Source organism: Rhagoletis zephyria, unplaced genomic scaffold (genome assembly GCF_001687245.7).
Source record: "Rhagoletis zephyria isolate East Lansing unplaced genomic scaffold, Rhagoletis_zephyria_1.1 Rzeph_scaffold_00084, whole genome shotgun sequence".
NCBI classification, from domain to species: Eukaryota; Metazoa; Arthropoda; class Insecta; order Diptera; family Tephritidae; genus Rhagoletis; species Rhagoletis zephyria.
The window spans coordinates 239231-263602 of record NW_016157168.1 but is presented as its reverse complement, the minus strand read 5'-3'; the positions used below and the strand labels follow the sequence as shown (position 1 = coordinate 263602).

At 34.0% G+C, this 24372-nt stretch overlaps 1 protein-coding gene across 1 annotated transcript in view; it reads left to right on the top strand.

The window, feature by feature from the left end:
• Cngl (Cyclic nucleotide-gated ion channel-like) overlaps positions 1–24372 on the top strand; it is a 477360-nt gene that overhangs the window by 257932 nt on the left and 195056 nt on the right. The window contains exons 11-12 of the mRNA XM_017629793.1: positions 9783–10183; positions 10243–10554. Of these exons, the coding sequence (XP_017485282.1) occupies positions 9783–10183; positions 10243–10554 (713 nt within the window). The remainder of the gene's footprint in view (positions 1–9782; positions 10184–10242; positions 10555–24372) is intronic.

Here is a 24372-nt window from a genome sequence, read left to right as displayed (position 1 = left end):
CAGACGGACAGACGGACAGACGGACGGACAGACAGACATGGCTTAATCGATTTCTTTTTTCATCCTGATCATTTATGTATACATTTGTCTATATCTATCCCGATTCGTTTTGGCTGTTACAAACAACCGTTATGTGAACAAAATTAATATACCCTTGTGCACAAGTGCGCTCGGGTATAAAAAGTTTCTGCATACTGAACCAAACCTCAATATCCCTATGTTATTCGACGCGCTGAATGCGAATCCGACGTCTGCTTATTATGCATAAGATTTTTTTTGTAAACCTGTGTAATTTTTTCAAAACAAATCGGCAAGTACATATCGTCCCTCGCATGCCAGGAACATGAATGTGTAAAAATGAAAATTTTGGGAAATCAAGCTTGAAAGTTTTTTTTACGATACTTAATACTACGTTCAAATTGATGAGCTAAACATGTTAAATGAGCTTGAACCAGTTAAATGAACAAACCATGTTCATAAACAAGTTAAATCGCATGCAATTGTTGTTGGAAAATTGAACCAGGTAAATCATTTAACTCGTTTGAAAACCAGTTCAACGCAGAGTTGTATCGGAAAGCTTTCTGCTGCGGCCAAACAGAAAGACTCAAAAGCTTTCATTTGACATGCCAACATTAAAAAAATGTATATTCTGAAAAATATTAAAAATTTTCAAAAAATATCAAAATTGTATGCATGTCTGCCCGCCAAAAAAGAGGCCAAGGCGGTAATTACTTATCTCCCATGAGGTCTCATCGTACGCAGAGATAAATAGTGCATACGAACTAAACATTTTGAAGTCTCTAAATAATCCGTATGCGTTAATATCAAGAAGCAGACATTCGCACAAAACAAATTGAAGCACAAAAACTTGATTTTGAATATTTTTTTTTGAATTTTTATTGATAATCAAACAATCGTCAAAGTTAACTCCAAATGTTCAATGTGGACGATTGTGTTTTCTAAAAAGCTCTTTTTCATTTAACAAGTTAAATGGGGCCAATTTGAACGTAATATAACTCTGCATTCATGCAATTGACATTGTGAAATATGTGTTTTCCGTGTACGCACGGTATTCTGGGTTTTGGTATAACATAGAATATCCAAAGGTTAATCAAGTCAACCCAATAACTCAAAATTGGTAAACTTGCAGATTCACGCTTCTGGCATATGTATTTACTTAACATTTATTAATTTTTTTACGCCTGTTCTACATATTTTTGTAGTATGAAAATAGTAGCTATATTTCGACACTTGAGTGGAAGATCGACCTGTCTCGGCAGCCAGTTCGAAAACGCCCTAAGTCAGAAAACTTTTCAAGAACGTCCTATATCAGAATTTTATTGAAAAATACCCAGAATACCCTATCTCAAATGAAAATATGTATATTGAAAATGTGCTGAGATAGGGCGTTTTGAACCGAATTCTGAGATAGGGCGTTCTTCAATAAAATTCTGTGATAGAGCGTTCTTTAACCAAATTCTGAAATAAGGCGTTCTTGAAAAGTTTTCTGAAATAGGACGTTTTGGAACTGGCTGCCGAAATAGGTAGAGTTTCCAATCAGGTGTCGATTTCCTGTTAATATTCTTCCAGTCAATAAAATGTAAGTTTAGTACTCCACTCTTTTTACTAAACTAAATTTATATTTGACTATTAGTTAAGATTGTCTTTTCAAATGGATCCATTTAGTTTACACGTATGTATTAATAATGATTAATCAATCAACTACATTAAAATTTCGAAATAAAATTTTCGAAGGATCTTTTTATATGTCAGCCCCCCTCCCCCCCTAAACTCGATGCTGGCGACGCCCATGAACCTGACCAAGGTTTCTCGATAAGGGGCAACAAACATTCTTTTTTGTTCGTTTATATAATGCAGTGGATAAAAGTGTATCTTTACGCGAAAGGCAAATTTATCTGTTTAAATGAACACCACTAATGGTTTTTTCAACCAAGTTATTGTTTCATTTTTTCATGGTAAATACTAGGGCTGACTATTTGGCCCGGGTTATGAGCTATCCGGGTAATCGGGCAGTATAGTAATTACCCGGGCACCCAAAAAATGTGATGAGCTAAAATATAAGCGCATTTACGATTATATACCGCAAACCAACGTACGTAGGAAAATCTACCATATCTATGGTGACAAATTGTACTATTCAAATTGTACATCCGGATCTAAAGGCAGTAGCAATAATTTTACGATTGTAGAAGTAGTATTTGACACTGCTTTTATAACATCTTTGGCATTTGGAAGTACAATGGACATATATGAATTACATATGAGAACGTGAGGTTTACATTGAAACGCTTACAAAAAGCAAATAAATATTAAATGTATCAAAAATTCATTAAAAAAATGCTTTTTACTGCAACTTATAGCATTTTTTAAATTGGTACGGGGATACTTAAAAACAAAAGAGTAGATACTTTTTCGTACTTTTTATGCAACATTTTTTATACTTTTTTTTTAGGCTGCGGCACACTGGTTACAATGATATAGACATACAGCCGCACTCAGAGTCGTTTAATGATTACTTAAGGTGTTCCTTAGTAACAATTTGAAAAAATACTGTCTCAGAGTCAGTATATGATTACTTAACTCATTACTTAACTTTTTAACGAAAGATTACGAATTATTTTTATTCAATCAATCTCAATTTCGCTAACGTTGCTGTAACAGTCGCAGTGGCGCAGTGAGCAGAGCACTTGCGTGCCATTCGAGAGATCCGAGTTCAATCCTCTGCAATGGAATACTTTTTTCTTTTTTAAAGTCATTTTATTTTTTTTTTTAAGTTTTATTGTTATAATAAATATAAATTATATATTTTTCAATTCCATTTAATATTTAGAAACTTGTTTAATTAATTTTTTCTTTTCTTACTTAAATTTTAAATTTTTTTCGTTTAGTTTTTCGAAAAGTTATTGCTAAAAGATATATTGAATAACGCTAAGACCTCTCCTTAGTACATCTTTCAATTATCCATTCGAAATACAGAAAAGCGCATTCAAGACAGTTGCCGGAATTGAAAGACTTTTGTCTTTCGAGAGACTGTGGTGAGATGAAAGACCGATGCCCGAATTGGCCAGTTACTTGTTTTGTTGGTCTTTTTGCAGTTTCTAAAATTTAAATTAAATTATTAAAATTAGTTTCCTTCAAAAAAGGTAAGTGCGCCTGGGCCACACTGGAGAGGTGAAACATGCGTTGAATATCTAGTTTGTCTCATAACCTATATACATACATACATACATCTGCTTTTGCTTAAGGTTATATTTTTTGTCTTTTTTTTAACTAGATTTCTACCTCCACCCTGTTCGTTCTAATTAAATTTATGTTATTCTGTTTTCCTTTATCTTTATCTTTATTAAACGACTTCCAAAAAAGGAGGAGGCTATCAGTTCGTTGAAATATCTTTTTTTGTTTTTTGTTTTTTTTTTGTTATGTATGTTACCGCATAACTTTGGACCACGTCAACCGATTTCGATAATTTTTTTTTTGCATCGGAAAGTTAGTGTCTCAGAGGTGGTCCCATACTAATCTGGTTTAGATCCGATCATTGGATTATGAAAAAATAACGGTACATCTAAATTTGCATATAAGAATTGAAGTCGGTTTTGTTTTTTGCTTAAAAATTACCTGTTTTTATCTTTATACTCTATCTGTTTTTGCTATTTTATGGCCTTATAACAATTATATTCAACAATTTTTATTGAGCTTGAGGCCGTTTTTAATGAAAAACTTATTGTGCAATGGAATCCTACTGAAAGAAGTCTGATGAGAAAACGTGGTGATTTACGAAATAGCTATCACTTCTACCATTTTTTCAAATTATTGTTGTTTTCGACAATAAGTTTTACATTAAATACGGCCTCAAGCTCAATAAAATTTTTTGAATATAATTGTTATAATAACAAAAACAAATAACTTAAGGACGAGCACACCTAAAAGTTAAACATTCTAACAATAGAATTATTAACAAAAACCAACAAGACCAATAACCACATGATCAAGTTTAAATAGCACTGGAATAGCTGCGCTTGATTGTAGTTGGCTTAACAAATGAAATAGTGGAAAAAAGCAACAAGAATTCACAAGGCGAACTTAGCACAGTGCGTAGGCAACTGGCTGAGTCAGTGGGATCGTCGCACAGTGCGGCCGAAATCCAAAAGTGCGGCCAAAATTGGAAAAAACAAAGTTTCCAGATCGGATTTTTTCATCATTGAGTTGGCTAAAGGGATCCTCTAAGAAGCGAAACCCGTTCACAGTAACGGCGTGCACCCCAAGTTCCTTCTTTATTTTCAGTCGGAATTTGGCCTTCGCCCATGCACAACATTCAGGTGGATTCAAAGGGAAAAGTCGTAAACGTGAAAAAGTACTTTTAGTAAAGGAAATCCAACAAAACCAAATGGAATCTACATCTGAAGGCTAGTAAATTTTTCTGAATATCAACACTGTAACAGAAATTTTTTTAGAAATAAAAATGTAATGGTTATTTTTTGTTTATTTTTTAACCAAATTTGTGTTGTTAAATGAAATAGTAATAAAACGCTGTCGGTTGCTACCCTTAAACCTACTAAAGAAAGTATTAGCTACTGAATAAAATAAAATTCAGCTGCCCAAATCCGCCACTGAAATTTTAATATATTTTTTCTTAACACGCTTATATTAGCTTCACACGTATGTAAAAATTTGGAGCTTTTTAATTAAGTAGATTCCACAGAAAGATTCCGAGTATGCAGTTTTATAGCCCATTTAATTTAGGTATAAAAAAGTGCAAGCTTAAAGTAATTGCGATTTACGGTTGATTTTTAGAAATTTTGTTTGTTGAAGGTGTTGCTCATTTTCATTATATCATCGAAAATACTTCGTATGGAAGAAAATGTAAAAAAAAAAATTGTCAAAAATCAGCGGTAAGCCCTAGCTACTCCAAACTTGCACTTTGTGACACTAGAATTGAGTGGGCTATAAAACTGCCTCAAAATCTCCCTAAGAAATCTAATTACAAAGCTCGAAATTTACCAGACGCCATACTGGATCCGCCATTTTGAATTTTGAAATTCTGGATTCGTAATTAGTGACCCCGAAAACCCCCTAGTACGAAATTTGGAATCATTTCTTCAAAGCTTCGAATTGTGGCCGCACTTTTGGATTTCGGCCGCACTGTGCGTCGGTTCGAATCCTACTGAAAGAAGTCTGATGAGGAAATGTGGTGATTTCCGAAATAGCTATCACTTCTACCATTTTTTTAAGTTCTTGTTGCATTTCCACAATAAGTTTTTCATTAAAAACGGCCTCAAGCTTAAAGGAAATTGTTGAATATAATTTATACTCTATCGATAGTAACATCCATCCAAATATCAATAACACAACCGATACAAATATCGAAAACTTCGATAAAAATATCGATAACAAAATCGATAACGGTATCGATAGAAACATCGACAAAAATGCCAATAAGAAAATTGATAAAAATATCGAAAAGAAAATCGATAAAAAATATCGATAACAAAATCGATAATAATATCGATATCAAAATCGATAACAAAATCGTTAAAAATATCGACATCGATAAAAATATCGATTATTAGATCGGTAAAAACCGATAAAAATATCGATAACAATATCAATAACAAAATCGATAAAAAATATATATAAAAAAATTGTTAAAATATCGATGTCGATAGAAATATCCATTATCAATAAAAATATCGATAACAAAACCGATAAAAATATCGATTACTATATCGATAAGTTCCGAGAATCCCGAAAATCTCTAAAATCCCGAAATAGTGCCAGATTGAATCTCTGTGTCTCTATCTATGTTCTTTTCTGTATAACTACCTTTCATGTAATTTTTCTTCCTCTATCTTCATCTTTACTTTTATCGGTATCGTCATCCTCATCTTTTTCTTTATATTTATCTTTGGTTTACTTTTATGTTAATCATTTTCTTCATCTACATATTCCCATTCACCTTTGCCATTAGATAAGTAAAGTGTTTAAATTTACCTTGACCTTAATTTTTGCATTTACCTTTACGCATCTTTGTTTTTGTTTTCATTTTTACCTTTGCCTTGATCCTTTTCTTTATCTATGTACGTACTCACCTTTACTTTCATCCTTGTATTGGTCTTTTTCTAAGTGTTATTCTATAACCTTTTATTAGCAAGTTTTTGTTAAATTAATACCATGTGCATACAATCAAGAAGATATTTTTTTTTTCAGCCCCAACCATATCCGAGTGCAATTTCAGTTGCACCATTTCCGTGTGCGCTTTCCGTTGAATTTTCCAATTTACCCCCAACCAACAACCGCCGCACAGTGGGGCAAAAAAGGTTGCTGTGGAAAAATCGATTTTGAGAGCCCAAACATGAACCGATCTCAAGTTTCTTTTTTTTTAAATAAGAGATAAATAAATTTCGCGTCGATCTATCCGTGTCGATTTTTTAAAACGCTATGGTTTTTTATTTATTTATGTTCAAAAATGAAAGAAAATAAAATTTTACGTTTGAATCATGATACAAAAAAGAAGGTAGTTTCAATAAACAACTTTTTGATTAAAAAGCAGATTTTTGACAATTGCTCAATTGTGAAAAATTTGAAGCGGCATTACCCAATTGTAAGTTTTTTGGTGTTTGACATTTTATATCCTAAATTTGGGATTATAAAGTAAATAGTTGTATTAATATATACATTTTAAAACTAATCAATATCTTATTTTGAAAACGTTTAAATTTTACATTAAATTCGATAACAACTTGCCAAATCAATATTTTAATATTCTGAGAAGTTGAGTAAATGAAGTCTAATATTCTTTTTTGGTCAATTACGATGTTTGATTTCATTTTTTGCAATCATTAGTTCATTTCGCTTGAGGAGTCACAATGCCCATACCGGCTTTTTTTGAAATTTCGGACACAAGTTTTCCAATAATGGTTATAGGCTAAAACAAAACCGATATCTAAAGTGCGTGTAGAACCTCCCATAGAAATCGAATTTTTCATAGTGCATATCTCTGGAAGTATTTGTGGTAGAGTCCTGGAACTTTGTATGGATATATGTATATGAAGTCAATCTTAAGCTCATGGAAAAATAAGAGTTTATTGGAAAATGCGGCGTGCCACCGTAGAACTAGGAATAGAGGTAAATGAAATCAATCCCAAACCTATGAAAAATGGGGGTATATGAAAACAATCTCGTAGCCGTTCAAAAGAGCTAGCGGTATAAGCCAAATAAACTAAAATTCTGGTGACGCATAAAAACCTCTGGAAGCATTTACCTAGAATACAGAGATAAGGTATTTTTCCAACGAAAATATGTACAGAAAAACGGGCGCCACACCTTCTGGAAAGTAACATGATCACAGGGTGTATCCCGAAAACCATTTTAAGCTAAACCTTCAGGGATTATATTCTTGCCAAGACCCACAGGCATAAGCCGAAATTGCGTCGCAAGTTTTATGATCGGCTTGGGTAAGGTTTAACGACTTAACCCCCCTTTGTTTTCGTCGCTACTGAATTCTATAAACTGTCAGCTTTCACACAATTTAAAATATACATGTGTATTTAAAAATGTCATGAAAATTGTGTTGCTAGCTTCATGTTGCAAAATGTTTCAATGAAATGTTGTGGAATTTCACACTTATTTCTTGTTTGTTTCTTATTATGCTATGCTTAAGAACAAAATATTTTTAAATCGACAAAACATTAATAAGAAAATTTGAAGGATTTTAGATATTGGGTATGGTAGCACGAAATGTCACAATCTGCTTAATTGTCAGGTTGTTAATACGGCGACGAAAAAGTGACAATGGAACTACCTTGTTTTTTGTATCATGGTTTGAATGCTTCCACTTTTTTGGAAAATACTTGAAATTAATTTCAAATGTCTGCACTTATTTAAAAAATTAATCATTAACATGTTTCCATAGGAAACATTTAATTAAAAAAATATTTTTAATTTGCCATCTATACTGATATATATTTTGAAAGCCGTTTTTTTCTAATCGAAAAACTCGAGAAAAGGTGTACCGATATTTTTGAAATTTTGGACCTCGACTCTAGACCCTCAAAGGATGATAGTAGAAGAAGAATAATTTCAATATATCAAGGGGGCGTGGCACCTGCCTTACAAACTAAAGTTTTCACACAACATATCTCTGGAAGTATTCCTCGTAGAGTGCCGCAACTTAGTATAGAGTTATATAATATCAACGCCAAACTCATGGAAAAATGGGAGTTATTGAAAAAGTGGGCGTGGCACCTCCCATACAAACTGAATTTCTGACATTAGAATGTGTATATGGTGTGAGAAATTCAGTTTGTATGGGAGGTGCCACGCCCACTTTTTCAATAACTCCCATTTTTTCCATAAGTTTGGCGTTGGTAAAATATATCTTTGTACTAAATTGCAGCACTCGACGATAAATATTTCCAGAGATATGCTGTCTGAAAACTTCAATTTGTATGGGAGGTGCCACGCCCTCTTGATATATCGAAATCGTTTTTGATCTATTATCAGCCTTGGATAGTCTGGAGTCGATGCCTAAAATTTCAAAAATGTCGGTACAGCTCTTCTCGAGTTTTTCGAACAGAAAAAAACGAAAAAAAGAGCTTTCAAAATATATATTTGTATAAATAGCAAATGAAATACAATTTTTAATAAAATCGATCCTATGGAAAAGTTTTAATGAAAATTTATTTATATAATTGCAGACATTTGAAATTAATTTCAAGTATTTTCCAAAAGAGTGGAAGCGTTCAAACGTAAACTTTTTTTCTTTCATTTTTGAACATAAATAAATAAAACAACACAGCCTTTTTAAAAATCACCACGGATAGATCGACGCGAAATTTAATTATCTTTTATTTAAAAAAAAGAAACTTGAAATCGCTTCATATTTGGGCTCCCAAAATTAATTTGTCCACAGCAACCTTTTTTGCCCCACTGTGCGCCGCTATAGAAGTTTCTCTTCAAATATGAAATCTACACATGGTGGAATAATAACACCATGAAATCTACAAATCAAAAGAAAATTTAATGAAACAACAAAACAAAAATACTAATAATTAAAAAAGGAAAACGATAATTTTCAGCAGTAGGGCTCGAACTGGGATCTCTCGAATGGTACGCCGTGCTCTACTCACTGGACCACCGCGGCTGTTGAGGTAGTGCGCGTAAAATGACATAAATACTTATTTTTAAAATTGATTTCAAACTGAACGAAAAAAGGTGGGTGATGCCATAAAAAAAGGGCCGCCACTGGTCCCATACTTAAATTTGATAAGCTCTTATCTTTTAACTCTGAGAGGAAACATTAATTAATATATTTAACGATCATTAGTTAAGTGCCCGTTAGAGCTAATGTTTGTTTCTGAGTGCGGCTTATTAAAATACATTGGCTTCGCTGTCTTGGTCATGTCGTACGAACGGACAGAAATGCTACAGTTCTGAAAGTATTAAAGGCATGCTGGTAGCAGAGGAAGAGGAGGTCCTCTTCTGCGATGGAGAGGCCAGGTGGAGAAGAACTTGGCTTCACTTGGCATTTCCACTGGAGAGAAACGACTGGCATGCTTTGTTGGACTCGGTTAGAATCGCTTAGGCGGTTACAGCGCCAATCAAAAAGAAAAATAGGTGGTAGATGTGGCAGAAATGCAATTTATAAACAAGTAATACAACCGATTTCAATGCTCATATACAAATGTAAGAGTACAGTTTTACGCCGGCTCCGAACAAAACTGAAAGTTGATAAATTTAATACATGTGTATTTTTAATTATCTAGGTTCCAGGTGGAATGAAACGGCGGGTACTTCGCTGGTACGACTACAGCTGGTCTAGAGGTCGTATTCAAGGAGGAGGTGACATAAACACAGCTTTAGGCCTATTGCCAGATAAGCTAAAAACAGAACTAGCATTACATGTTAACCTGAGTGTCTTAAAAAAAGTCACCATATTTCAAGAGTGCCAACCAGAATTTTTACATGATTTAGTTTTGAAAATGAAAGCTTACATTTTTACACCTGGAGATTCCATTTGTCGGAAAGGCGAAGTGGCGAGAGAAATGTTTATAATAGCTGATGGCATATTAGAAGTACTTAGTGAAACAGGAAAAGTATTGACAACAATGAAGGCTGGGGACTTTTTTGGCGAAATTGGAATTTTAAACTTGGATGGCCTTAATAAGTCTGTGAAAATATATAAATTAACTCTTAGTCAGCTTATTTAATGATTTCATTATTTAGGCGCACTGCTGATGTTAGATCTGTGGGTTACTCGGAGCTGTTTTCACTATCTAGGGAAGATGTACTTGCCGCTATGAAAGACTACCCAGAAGCACAAGAAATTTTGCAAACTCTAGGTCGGAAGCGGCTCATGGAAGTTCGGTGTGTAAATAAGAAGTACGGGAAAGCACAAAGCACAAAAGATCAATCGGAACAAAATGTATATAGCAATATTAATCGAAGCGATAGCAGCGAAAACAGTGCCTCAAAAAAAATTGTGTACAAACTAAGAAACGATGTAAAAGGAATTCGGAGCATGCTCAAAAATACAAGGTAAGATGCCACTAAAAATTTTAAAATATCTTACTTGTAGTTTTTTATACAACATTTTAATAGTAATTATGTACAAACTAAAACTAATTGTTTTGATGGCCAAAGCTACAACGGTCACGATTTCCCAACAGCCTCTGAAAAGCATGAGGTAATTTAGTCAAATTAGTGTCGAAATAATGCAATACTTGATTTGTGATGGAATTGTTCTGGCAGTATGGGAAGCATCCCCATTAAAATACTTTCCTCTCAGATAGTATACATTCATGCGGGTGTTTAGAGGCTACATTTTTGTGTGCATATAGTTCGGTTTTTATTCCCGTAGCTTCAGTAATTTTAGCCTCACTTATAACCCCTTAACGATACAAGATATGTTTTTCGACAGATATCCAAAAACTAGAACAAAAGTAAAAGTATTATGCACTTTTCATTAAGCGGGAGAAGGTATAAAGAAAAGGGGCGAAAATTAATTTAATAAAAAAAATAAAACAAATAAATTATAATTATCCAAAAGCTAAGGATTTTACTAAAAAAAAAATTAAATTAAATAGGTACTCCACTCTAGTATGTGAACAAATTGTGAAGGACAAGGGCACCCTGAAATTGTGCATATGGAAACTGTGCATACTAAATAATGCAAAAAAAAACGCGAAATAATGCATACGAAAAAAACTTAAATAATGCGATATACTGCATTCATGCACAGTTTCGGCTGCAACTCGAACTTACGTTTTATAAATGGTCTATAAGTTGTAAAGTGAAATAAGAAACTGAACTTCTTCCTGCGAATCGGCCTTCGGCCGCGCTTAGAGATTATAACCCTTCCTAAGTAGAATTCTCCTTTCTGTGTTGCGGGAAAAGATGGCGGAACTTCGTCCTGCGTAGGCGGCCTCGGTCGCGCTTAAGGATTATAAACTTTACGAACTACAATTCTCCTTTCTGTGTTGCTGGAAAAGACGGGCAGAAATATTTTTGTGCGGACCCTTACTAAGTAGAATTCACCTTTCTGTGTTGTCGGAAAAGTGCGGCGGAAATATTTCTGAGCAGAGCTTTGTTCTGCGTAAGCGGCCTTCGGCCCCGCTTAAGGATTATAACTCTTACTAAGTAGAATTCTCCTTTCTTTGTTGCCGACAAAGAGCAGCGGAAGTATTTTTGCGCAGCACTTCTTTCTGCGTAGGCGGCCTCCGCCGCGCTTAGGGATCATAACCCTTGTTATGAACCCCAAGGCTCACAGCTCAACTGCCATCCTAACGAACAGCAGCCGACGATTCTGTTCCTTAGTCATGACAGCTAGGCAGTGTGCACTGGCCTGTCCCGGAGCTACAGCTTCGTGGGTTCCTACATAGCCACTGTGACAAGAATCGTCTCGAACGCCATGAACAAGGGTCAGGCCACAAACAAATTATTTATTGGCACACTGAGAGAAAAGAGGAAATAAAATCACGTAAAAACCTATCAAAATTTTGCACCAGTCATCATGTACCATACCACAATCCTAAGACTACCCATATCCAAATGATCAGCAGCGCCGCATCTGTTTGGGCTGCTCTCGTCCCTCCCTTCCATTGGCTTTAATGATGTTACGAAGCCCCTCTTTTCTGCCAACCTAGCACTTAGCTTTCAGACCAAAATAAGTTTATTTAGAAATCCATAATATGCAAGCAAATTTATTTATAATTCAGATTATATCTAACATGATCTTAAGTTTAGTAGGTAGCTAACCCTAGAAATATAAAATTCACGAAAGTTTAAGATATTTTGTTATACTTAGATTGACTAACGGAAAATATTAAATGGTATAAAATTCTTTTTAACGTTTTTTTATAGTGTACAAAAAAAATCTGACTTAAGCAAGTTTAAACCATAATTTTAAGACTTATGCTGAGAGCGGATAATTTATCCGGTGAACTAGTTCTGGAGAGATTCAAACCAAGAGACATCAAGTGTATAAATTCTGTACCTTGGCATTGAAATTGGGGGTATATAAGCTTACTATATATGAACGTACATAGGTGCATCCAAAAATATTAACAATAACTAGAATAGAGAGAGGAAAAAATACAATAACAAGACTTACGATTCACTCCTTGATGCACTGCTGCGATGAAGGCCTCCAAACGTAGCGACGGTCAGGTGGTCGTTGTTATTATTGGCTTTTTACTCTTGTTGAATACATATGTACATATGTGTATTTAGCTAAATTTAGAGTATTATTATTAGTGAGAGTTACAAAATTCCACTATTTCATGCATAAATACGTACATACATATCTAAACTTCCATGAACGATTTTACATTCTCTGTACTGACTATTCTTTGCTTTTCAGTACATATATACCTATTGTTATTCCTGTTTCATTATTTGCTTTAAGTTTATTGGACTGAATTCTCTTACGTTTTCTTTTCTCTAGAGTTTGTTTCTTATCTAATTTTCCATTCTCTGAGATCTTATGTTTTAAATATGATTTATTCATCACTTAATTTTAATCTACGGTTCTATCTCTATTCCAACAGAAGTTATAAATGTACGGACACTATAATGAAGTTGTAGCTCGACACCTGGGCAGGTATGCAGATTACGATTTTCTTTGTCAACAATGCGAAGCGAAATGTGGGTTGTTAAACGAGTAACAGAACATGAGATTTTAACTTAACTCTGATACCGCTTTATGCATGATAATTCGTATAAATATGGTCAATCGAATGGGGTTTTAGGGATATCCCTATTAAAAGCTACATCTCCACAATTAGAAGTCCTTGGGTATTCCTACAGTAGAAACGATGTAAAATCTACGATATACTTGTATTTTGCCGAGCGAATGAAATTGAACAGCTTCGTAGTCCATAGATTAGAAAATTTGGGAAAAAGTTGCAATTAGGAAAACTGTCTTATCGCTTTTGACATAAAAATGTGAGGACCGCAATTTTTCGAGCCAAGTATACTTCTAGGCAGGTTAAATGCTATACCCATTTTTTTTTCGATCCCTACCGGTATCCAGAAGTCCTGATTCTTTTAATTTCGTTGGGATGACCCCTTTTTTATTTTAAATTTTATATTTTTTTTAAACGTAAACCAGATAATTTTCAACGTTAATACTTTATTAGCCGAAGCTTTCTCTTTGATCGCCGAAATCCAAGAAAGCCTCCGGAAGTTATCAGCCGACCCTCTTGGGTTCCCCTCTGAACCTCTAACTTCTCGTGCAACTCTGTAGTTCACTCTTATACCTTTTAATTACTGGTTATGCGTTCTGAAATTAGCGTCAATAAATGGACAGTAGTGGCACATAAATTGTAAACGGCTAATTACTCTTAAGGTATCGAAAATATAAAATGAATGATATACATATACATACATGCATCTATATACTCAGAAGTTAAAAAAATCAAACTGAGAGAGGGGAAGAGGACAGAGAGAAAGGAAGGCATGAATATCAAGTAAATGTGTTTATAAATAGAAGCTGGGTTATGCAAGACTTACACCCGATTTACATGATTCAAGTACTTGAAAGCAATTCTTGCTCATTCTCTTTTGTGTTTTCTATTTGCTTTTAGACGTTTCAATTCTGTTGAATTCAAGTTTTTGGTTCTTTAAATGGGAAGCAACGAAAATGCCAAAAGCAAAGCAAGAAAGTTGAAACGACTTGACGGTACAGACGCATGTGTACTCGTCCCTTTTCTTCTCACCCCCTCTCTTCCACATGCGAGCAGAATTGAATTCAATACTTGAACTGTGTAAAAGCAGTCTTATTTTACGTTCAAATTGGCCCCATTTAACTTGTTAAATGAAAAAGAGCTTTTTGGAAAACACAATCGTCCACATTGAACATTTGGAGTTAACTTTGACGGTTGTTTGATTACCAATAAAAATTCAAAAAAAAATATTCAAAATCAAGTTTTTGTGTTTCAATTTGTTTTGTGCGAATGCCTGCTTCATGATATTAACGCATACGGGTAACTTAGACGCTTCAAAATGTTTAGTTCGTATGCACTATTTATCTCTGCGTTCGATGAGACCTTTTGGAAAATAACTAATTACCGCCTTGGCTTCTTTTTTGGCGGGCAGACATGCATACAATTTTGATATTTTTTGATAATTTTTAATTTTTAATATTTTTCAGAATATAAATTTTTTGAACGTTGGCGTGTCAAATGAAAGCTTTTGCGTCTTTCTGATTGGTCGGAGCAGAAAGCTTTCTGATACAACTCTGCCCCGAACTGGCTTTCAAACGAGTTAAATTATTTAACTGTTTCAATTTTGCAACAACAATTGCATGCCATTTAACTTGTTTATGAACATGTTTTGTTCATTTAACTGGTTGAAGCGCATTTAACATGTTTAGTGCGTCAATTTGAACGTAGTATTAGACTTGACTTGACCAAAGGTGCTGGCCCAATGAAGGCTTGCTTTGCTTGCTTCGCTGCGAGAAGTGTCAAAAATTATTTGGAATATACTAAAACGTATAAAGGCTGGCCAAATGGCAGCTTTTCTTCACTTGCTTTAAGCGCCTTAAAATTTGAAATAGGCAAATATTTTATTTGAAAGCGTTTTGTAGGCTTTTGACACAGAGGTATGTTCCTTTCAAAATACATANGAAGCCCATTTAACATGTTTAGTGCGTCAATTTGAACGTAGTATTAGACTTGACTTGACCAAAGGTGCTGGCCCAATGAAGGCTTGCTTTGCTTGCTTCGCTGCGAGAAGTGTCAAAAATTATTTGGAATATACTAAAACGTATAAAGGCTGGCCAAATGGCAGCTTTTCTTCACTTGCTTTAAGCGCCTTAAAATTTGAAATAGGCAAATATTTTATTTGAAAGCGTTTTGTAGGCTTTTGACACAGAGGTATGTTCCTTTCAAAATACATAAATTCAAACAAAAATTTGCTTACTTAATTTAAAAAAGTCACAGAAAATGCAGGTAATTCCAAATGAAATAAAAATGATTCATTGTTTCCATATTTATATTAAACATATCGTTATCTTATAGTAAAAAGTTGCGAAGCCCAGTTTTACAAATTTTACACGAGAGGAAAAAAACTTCTTCTTCAAGTAAATCGCTTTTTTAAGTTATAGTTTTTTTTAGTAAATGTAGATATAGATATGTATGTATCATAATTATCATTTCTTTTAAATACAAACATTATTTCGCATGAATTGAAAAATAAATCTGAAAGTTTTTGATACATTTTTAGAGTTTTCTAGGAAATAATTATTAACGTTAAGGGAACAGACATTGACTTTTCAACCAGACAGCTGGTTACTTTGACAGCGTCCCAAGCCACCATTCGGCCAAGCAAGTTTTCAAAGCAAATTGAAGTCAGCAAGGCGCGCAAAGCAAGCCTGCATTGGGCCAGCGCCTTAACTCAGAAACTTAGAAACGATTACTCTCCGTGTCATCTATTACTTTTTCTCCTTTTCGTGGTCCTCAGCATATGTAATATTTGTACACGCAAAATCTTAAAAGTTTAATTTGTTTGGGGTGAAATCGCATAAAAACTACTATTGAAATAAATGTATTCAAGTGAATGAAATTGTGATAGTTTTTATTATATTTTCTGTCTTTATTTTTTTCGTTTCCCAGATGAACTACATTTATACAAAAAACTATATTTGTGTGAAAAGGCTCTTCCAGCTCATACAGCTTGATTCCGACTACTTTTGATTTTATAAATTTTGAGGTTAATTTGGCACAAAACCTTTTACTCGTATCGCTAAGTACGAAATTCCTGCGGTATACCCAGTCACCTATTTTGAAGGACTTCGCTGTGCTTCGCAAATTATACCGTTTTGAAGACGATGCAAATGCTTTGTCAATATTTTCATTTTGAGATTTTCGAATGAGTTTTAGCCTATCAGACCTTTCAAGGATATTCTCATCCAACGAATTTACCTTCCTAAGAAGCTCATACTCGCTAGCGTGTGTGACCATCTGCTGACCAAACACACCATAGTACGGAGATCAGCAAATGGTCTGATGGTATGTGTCTATGACATGAGCCCAATCTTATGGAGTTCTAAAAATTGGTTTCTAGTATGTAATGTATAAATTGAGGGCGGCTGGCAGCATTGTAACACCATTGCAATATTATTGTGAATTAATTTGAACTAAATCGACATAGTTGTTGTTGTAAGCACTGTTACGGGGTAACCCGCACTTGCGATCATTTTTTCATAAGTCACTTAGTTTTTAACCGCCATCACAGCCGCACCGCACAGCCTCTTACCTTTTTGTAAATTCGCCACTCGGGCAAAACTATTTTTGATTCAGTAATGACGTTGTACGTGTAATAAAGTTCGCTCCAACAAATATTTGATATTTGAATTCAAACCGAAAATCCTCAGCGTTCTTATTTCGTAAAAGAAGCACCTGCGTTTGAGTTCCTCTGGCGCACCCTGCGCCATTTTTTACTACGCTAAATGGCAAAATGGTCATTTGTCGCTAAAGGGCAACGCGCGACCTAAGCGAAGTACATAAGTACATATGCACATAATTGCCAGTGAGCAGGAAATATTAAAAGCGGTCGGCAGAAACATGTAGTCTGTTCCTTTGAACTTCGGACTAAAACCCGTGGAACCAGTGTTGCCGCGGCTCAAAGAACTTTCTAACCACGATTAGACGAAAAAGTTACCAAATGTAAGGAAAAATAACCAACTTTTTTACTAGATTAACAATTCAGTAGCCCGTTTCTGTAACTTTTCTCTACCGATTATTTCTCTACTGGTAGAGAAAATATGTCACTCTCACCTACTAATTAGCAGTAGAGAACAGGGCGGCGAATTCATATCTCAATTCGCCTTGGTAGAGAATTGTTACAGAAACGAGCTACAGGTCATCACTAATTCTTTTATATAATACGTATAGAAAAAGTTTGCAAACCAAAGAAAATCAATTTTTATTTGCATTTTTGAAAAGTAAATCCTTTTAAGGCTGAAATATGTAAATACATATTTTAGAAAATCAGTCTTCCCGTACTAGATGCATGTGTATGAATGTTAATATCTTTGTAAACATTACCAGACTCTAAATGATGTTTTCAAATAAGTACATAGGTACATAGTTTCCAACTTCTTTGCAAGAATCAATGAAATACCTAATCAGTGTGAACAACCACATTGTATATATTTTAAGATTAAGACTAAAAAATTGGACTTATTGAACTATCTTAATTAATAAAGTAAGCTAACTTAAATTAATAAAGTAAGCAGTAATGGAAAAAGAATAACCAAATACCTCTTTTATTGCACATACATCGACAGGTGTAGCTGGCCTATGCCAATTAAAAACTACAGTAAATATTAAAAAATAACCAACACGGGAAAGATCTTAACAACTTCACAGGCAAGAAAAAAATAACCAAAATTGGTTAAAAGTAACCAAAACGGCAACACTGCGTGGAACTGTCCAAATACAATTTTACTCTCTCAAGTGAGAGTAAAAGGAGAACAGATGCAGAAGTGCACGGGAACGCAAAAAGCACTATTTCCTGTAAAAACGTCAGTCGGTTTGTTTACATGTCAATGGGACAACACTGATTTGGCTGAAATATCACTAAATAATTATTAAAATGTATACATATTTAAACATTTCGTTGTTTACCTCCATTTTTTTACAACTATAAGGTTCTTTGCTTTCACCGCTTTCTGTTTTTGTTTGCACATGTAAATCAGCTGATCGTTTGACACTTTTCATGAACTTACAGGAAAAAAACTCCAGACTAAATCCTGTAACTTCTGACTAGGAACAGTTGCTCAGTTACTCTCTCAAAAGTGTTCCCACTTACAGGTTTTATGTCAATAGGACCGACTTCCTGTAAGTTCTGACTAAATCCTGTAAACCGGACTGCTATTGGAACAGACTAACGGAAGTAAACGCTAATGGCGGCAGTTACAAAAAAGAACCCGAAAACTCATTTGTAAACCGGAAAAAAGGAGATATGAACACAAATTAATCAGCGAAAACGAAAAGTTATTAAAAATTAAAGAATTAAAAGGTTATAATAGTTTAATCGGTAATTAAAAAAGAAAAAACCAACAAACGAGAACGAACGGGAATAGCGGCACCTGAAAAGTGATGCATGTGTATGAACATTAGGGTGGCAAGCAAACAAAGCTAAAAAGCGAATACTTTCCTGAAGGAAGGTGAAAGTGCTGAAACAGAAAAGAATCCAAAAAAAGTGAATACTTACCTGAAAAAGCAGGAAAAAGTTAAGCGCAAAAAAAGAAAAAAAACGCCTTGTATTCAAAAAACAAAAAAGTCAAAATTTAAAGTGCTGAAAAGTAACACTTTATACAAAAAAATAAATAAAATACATATAATCATACGCATTTGAAATAAAAGTGCATACCTAAAAAAGAAGTAAAGTAAAAAGAGATACATATTTATTGAATTTTAAAGTAAATGTGAAGATAGCTGAAAAGAGAAAATTTAAATTAAAATAGAAAAATTTCTCAGGGTGGCCCCAAAGAAACTGCTGAAATAAAGTCACAAAGTTAACGTACACATATAACTAAGGAAAAGTTCGGGAAAAAATCATACATATCGTCGTTTAAAGTACAAAACCGCGTATCAACAAAATTCAAAACCGTGTAGTAAGATAATGCAAAACCGCGTATGTGAATTATGTAAATTATCTTCTAGAGAGTAAAAACACTCATATTTCAAAATGGTTCTCTTTTTTATAAAGCAATCGCATACCTGGCCAGTATATTTCAGGACAAATGGATAAGGATTGAGCCAAGAGCTTGTGTGAGCAAATCCAATTTTTGGCAGCTAATCCCAGTTACGCGGTTTTGCAGAATGACGATACGCGGTTTTGTACTTTAAACAACGATATATATACATTAGACTGTCCCAAGAATATATGGAAAAAAACTTGTATGCAAATTTTGATATGCATACCCTCTATATTTGTGCTTTTTAGCCTAAATAGCATATATATGAAGTTTTATGGCCGTAGGCTAATGATAACCCGTGCCGACTTTTAGTTGAAGTTTTAGTTAATAACTTGAATTAAGGCTGCCAAATCGTCCATGAAAACTTTGGAAATGCAATAAATTCGAAATGTTTCCCATATTTGAACGCATTGCTAGTAAATCTGCATCTTTAAATTTTTAATAGGACGACAGGATTTCTCCCAAGGACATCGAAAAAATTAATTAATCGAAAAGTATAGCGGCTTTTTAATGGTGTATTACAAGGCTGCAAAACGATATGTTTTCTAGTCGAATAATTTGTGTATGTCCTGAAGAATTGCAATTGTAGAAAATTTTTTAATAAGTGTTAATCATACGCCCTGATGAACATTAAATTATTAAATTCAACTTGTATTACAAATTTTTTTCCTCATTAAAAAAAATACCTTTCATAATATTAAATAATCAAAATAAATCGTTTTAGTCTTTGACATGTCCTCTCGGGTTGATATAATGGTTGTACTTCCGTATGACATAAAAATTATTTAACTAAACATAATTTTCATATCGTACTGATTTACAACAGTTGAACAGCCTGAAGGGACATATAAAATAAGAAAGCATATGATTTAGTTTATTTAATATTATGTAAGGCATTTTTTTAAGAAAAAGGAATGTAGTAGAAAAGTTGAATTTAATAATTTTGTATTCATCATACGCCCTGTCACACCAATTAAAAAATGTTCAGAATTGCACGTTTTCAGAAGATACACAAATTTTTCTACTAGAAAAGATACGTATGTATCTTCGTAATTAACAAAACTTAGGAGCTCAGCAAATATTACTTTTGGCAACAAAATATCTCCGTTGTTGTGGATTTAAGCAGTTGTAACTTTTATCCGACATTACTTTTATTTTTCCCAATACTAAATATTAAAGAAGTTATTTATTAAATTTCTGGATCATAAAAAATGTTACAATGATATGTTCTTTTTAATGTTTGCTTATTGCAGTCAGGACATACCTTCCTGTGGTCTTGTACGCAACGCAAAAAATATTGTTTTTGTTCCTCATCAACCCTGATCAATCCGTGAAATTCCTGCATTAATTTTACCGCTCTTTCAGCTGTATCATTTACTGCTCTTAACATTGAGACCGTTTTTTTGGCATGTCGAAATGAATTATTATTCGTCCATGAAGAAGGAACATCCTTAAGGAAAGTTTCGTCGATCTTTAGACGTGAAAACAATCTCCTGCTTTTCACTGATACGAAGTCCTCTAAGTTTTTTCTGAAAAAAAAGTAATCAATGATTGAAAATAGGAAATTGCCAAGAAATATCCAAGCTTAATTCTTAATTTAAACTTACCATATAATGAACCACAAAGTTGTTCTTTTGTAGGTATATACCGTTTGCTGTGTTGAGTTGTTTTTGTTGTCGAAATTTTTCACAATCTTTGCCTTGGTCTCCAAGTCCATTTCGTTATCGAATAGTGATAAGGCTGCTACTTCATCTGTGAGGTACCACATGTGCTGCGTAAATTTCTGCAAAGCCACCTCCGATACAGTTTGATCTATATTTTCATAAGCTTTGAGCGCCTTCAAAAAGCGTAGATCTTGTAATGGTGCCTTAACTGCGAGGATACAAGAAAGCCATGGCTTTACGTAGATCAAAACAACAAACAGACGTCTACCAGTGCTGACTTCTCACTGTTACTCAATGTTGTTTGTGAAATTAGCAGTGCCATTTTGAGAGAGTAAATGGCTTTAGACATCCAGCGAGCTTGATGCATGGCACCGGGACGTCTGATTTTAAATTTTTGCTCCTCATCTCCGCCTAAAAATATTATTGCTAATTCTATAAGTTCTCTATAGTCGTCTCTTGAAATGACTTTGTTAAGTTCGTAGCGGTAACTTTCAATCAACTTTCCAATTTCAGCAACGTCGAGGCACGATTCCACCTTTTCTCTGTTGCATTCTATGATCGAAGGATCAACTTTTCTCCAGCTATCTCTGAACTTTTTAAAAATTAGTATGTCCGGGCTGTTATTTACTTGGTTTATTTTTCTTGGAATACGCTTTTTAACACAAGCTCGTATACGTGATGCCGAGGGCAGGCAATAACTTAACATCCCAGTGAATAGTTACCAAATTTTGGGCATCATTCTTAAAATCAATTTTTATTGCTTCCGAACGTTCCTTTCGTTTTTCCAAACGTATTCTCTGAATTGAAGATTTGCTTATGGAAAATTCATCAGTGTTTAAGACAAGTGCTTCTATTGTAGCTTCAATGATAAATACAGAATCTCTTATACTAAGCTGGCATGTATCCAACGCAGCTACTAATTTTGGAGTAAAAAAATCATTGACTGGACTGGTACAAGCGTCTGTGCCCCTGGTGAATGGAACATATTCGTTTGGTTCAGAAAATTCGTTTGAAATGGACATGTAGTCTTCAGATTCACTTGAAGAGGAAAAATCTTCTTTTACATCTTGAATCTCTTGGTCATTAATTTCATTATCAAGTCCTACTAAGCAACCAGGCCTACCCTGTCTTCTTTGGCGTTTCAAGAAGAGTTTATTTTTATCAATTTGTATTAGATGTAAGGCAACGGCATGCGCAATATCAAACAAATTATCGAGTTCACTCACAAAATCCTTTTGTCGCCGCTTGAAGATGTTTCGTTTCTTATTTGCATTTTTTTCTAAATCTCTCCAAACTTGGTATAAGTTTACAAGTTTCTTTACACTGTTCGGCAACGATTTGGTTGGGATTCCTGCCTTTTCCCAAAATATAACACACTCCCTTATAACTAAATTAGCGCTTTGAATAACCGTTAAATTCACTTCACGCATATTGTAAAATAATACCGCTAGTACTTGTTTATTTGAAGGGAGTTTTGAACCAATAATTTGATGTTGCGCATCGCCTATTAAAAAAATATTTCTAGTAGAAGCACGAAGTTCGACCGACATGCTTACGAAGTTGAAAACGCACAGAATCCACGAACAATTAGGTTTTGAATAAATAAATTCGCCTTGTTTTTGAGCAAACAAATTGAAGTTTACAGCTAAGAATATGTATGAAAAAAATTTGTTATAAATATGTAAGGTGAATTGTACAGTGCCACAAATGTAAGTGTAATGTTATGTAAATGTGCTACCAAATCGTCCACGATAACTTTGGAAATGCAATAGATTCGAAATGTTTCCCATATTTGAACGCATTGCTAGTAAATCTGCATCTTTAAATTTTTAATAGGACGGCAGGATTTCTCCCAAGGACATCGAAAAAATTAATTAATGGAAAAAGCATAGTGGGTTTGAAAGGGTGTATTACAAGGCTGAAAAACTTTATGTTTTTTAGTAGAATAATTTGTGCATGTCCAACTTTTTTAACAAATTCTTTTCCTCCTTTAAAAAAATGCCTTTCATAATATTAGTGTTTGACATGTCCTCTCGGGTTGATTAAAGAATAAATGTGGCAGTATTAATTAAAAAATTTGAAAAATATCCTTTGAAAATTGTATCCTTTAGTATCCTTATATATTTTAATAAGATTTAAATTAAACTAAGATTCTTCAAAACTCATTCAAAATTAAAAATCTTGAAGGATAATATTTTTAAAGAACATTTTTGACATGTTCCAGAAGGACAATTGAAAACAAAAGTTAAAATTAATCTTGTTTCGAATTCTTCTTTCATTTGATACCCATATCTTCATATTTTGTGTAAACTTTTGGAAATATATTATAATTTATGGTCCTTTGGAAAAAATCCTGACTATCAGGTAAAAAACCAAAAACGCAGATTTACTAAATATTATGTCCTAATACTGTAGGGAGTATAGTAATACCGTCTTATACCGAAGTAAAATGAGTAAATTAACAAAACACGCGAACTGCAACAAGCTTATTCTGGTAACTTTGGCTGCAAGTCGCCACGGGTTGCCGTGGTCCGAATTGGATAAAATTTTATATGGATAGTTTTCAAGACAAAACCAATCAAATCAGGGGGTATGCGTTAAAAAAAAAACAACTCTGGTTTTTTGGGACACTCTAATATACATACATATGTACATTTAACTGAAATCAAATTAAAACCAAAGTCTAGAAAGTTATATAAATACAAGCAGACGTAAAATTTTAAAAATTTAATATATATACAACGAAACACGGAAGTCAACAGTAGAGGCAAAATACTCTTCATTTACTGTTATAAGTTGGCGAACTCGTGCCAATTTGCAAGTACTCAAGTACATAACTGCTCTTATGTATTAACAATTTCTGTAGGTACAGGTTCTAATTGTAATGAAAAGTTTTGGTCTCCTCTCCGTTACATCTATCTCCGCTTATACTCAAATCCGCTAAGTCATGCAAAGTACATAATACCATTTATCCCAGCTGCTTATACACATATATAATTCTATGTGCACATATAATTTCGCCCAGGGCTAAGTATATGTACCAAGAAAAAGGTACTTGCCCATTTACCTGCTGGGACCACGCCAGTAAATAAAAATACATATCGATGGCTGAGTGGAAGATCGACCTATCTCGGCAGCCAGTTCGAAAACGCTCTATCTCAAAAAACTCGTTTCAAAAACGCCCTATCTCAGCTGCCGATTCAAAAACGCCCTATATCAGCATATTTTCAATACATTTTGAAGTGAGATAGGGCATTTTTGAACCGAATTTTGAGATAGGGTGTTTTTCAATTAAATTCTGAAATAGGGCGTTCTTGAAAAGTTTTTTGAGATAGAGCGTTTTCGAACTGGCTGCCGAGATAGGTCGATCTTCCACTCAGCCATCGATATACTCGACATACATAGTCTACGATATTGTGTAATATTACGTTCAAATTGGCCCCATTAAACTTGTTAAATGAAAAAGAGCTTTTTGGAAAACACAAT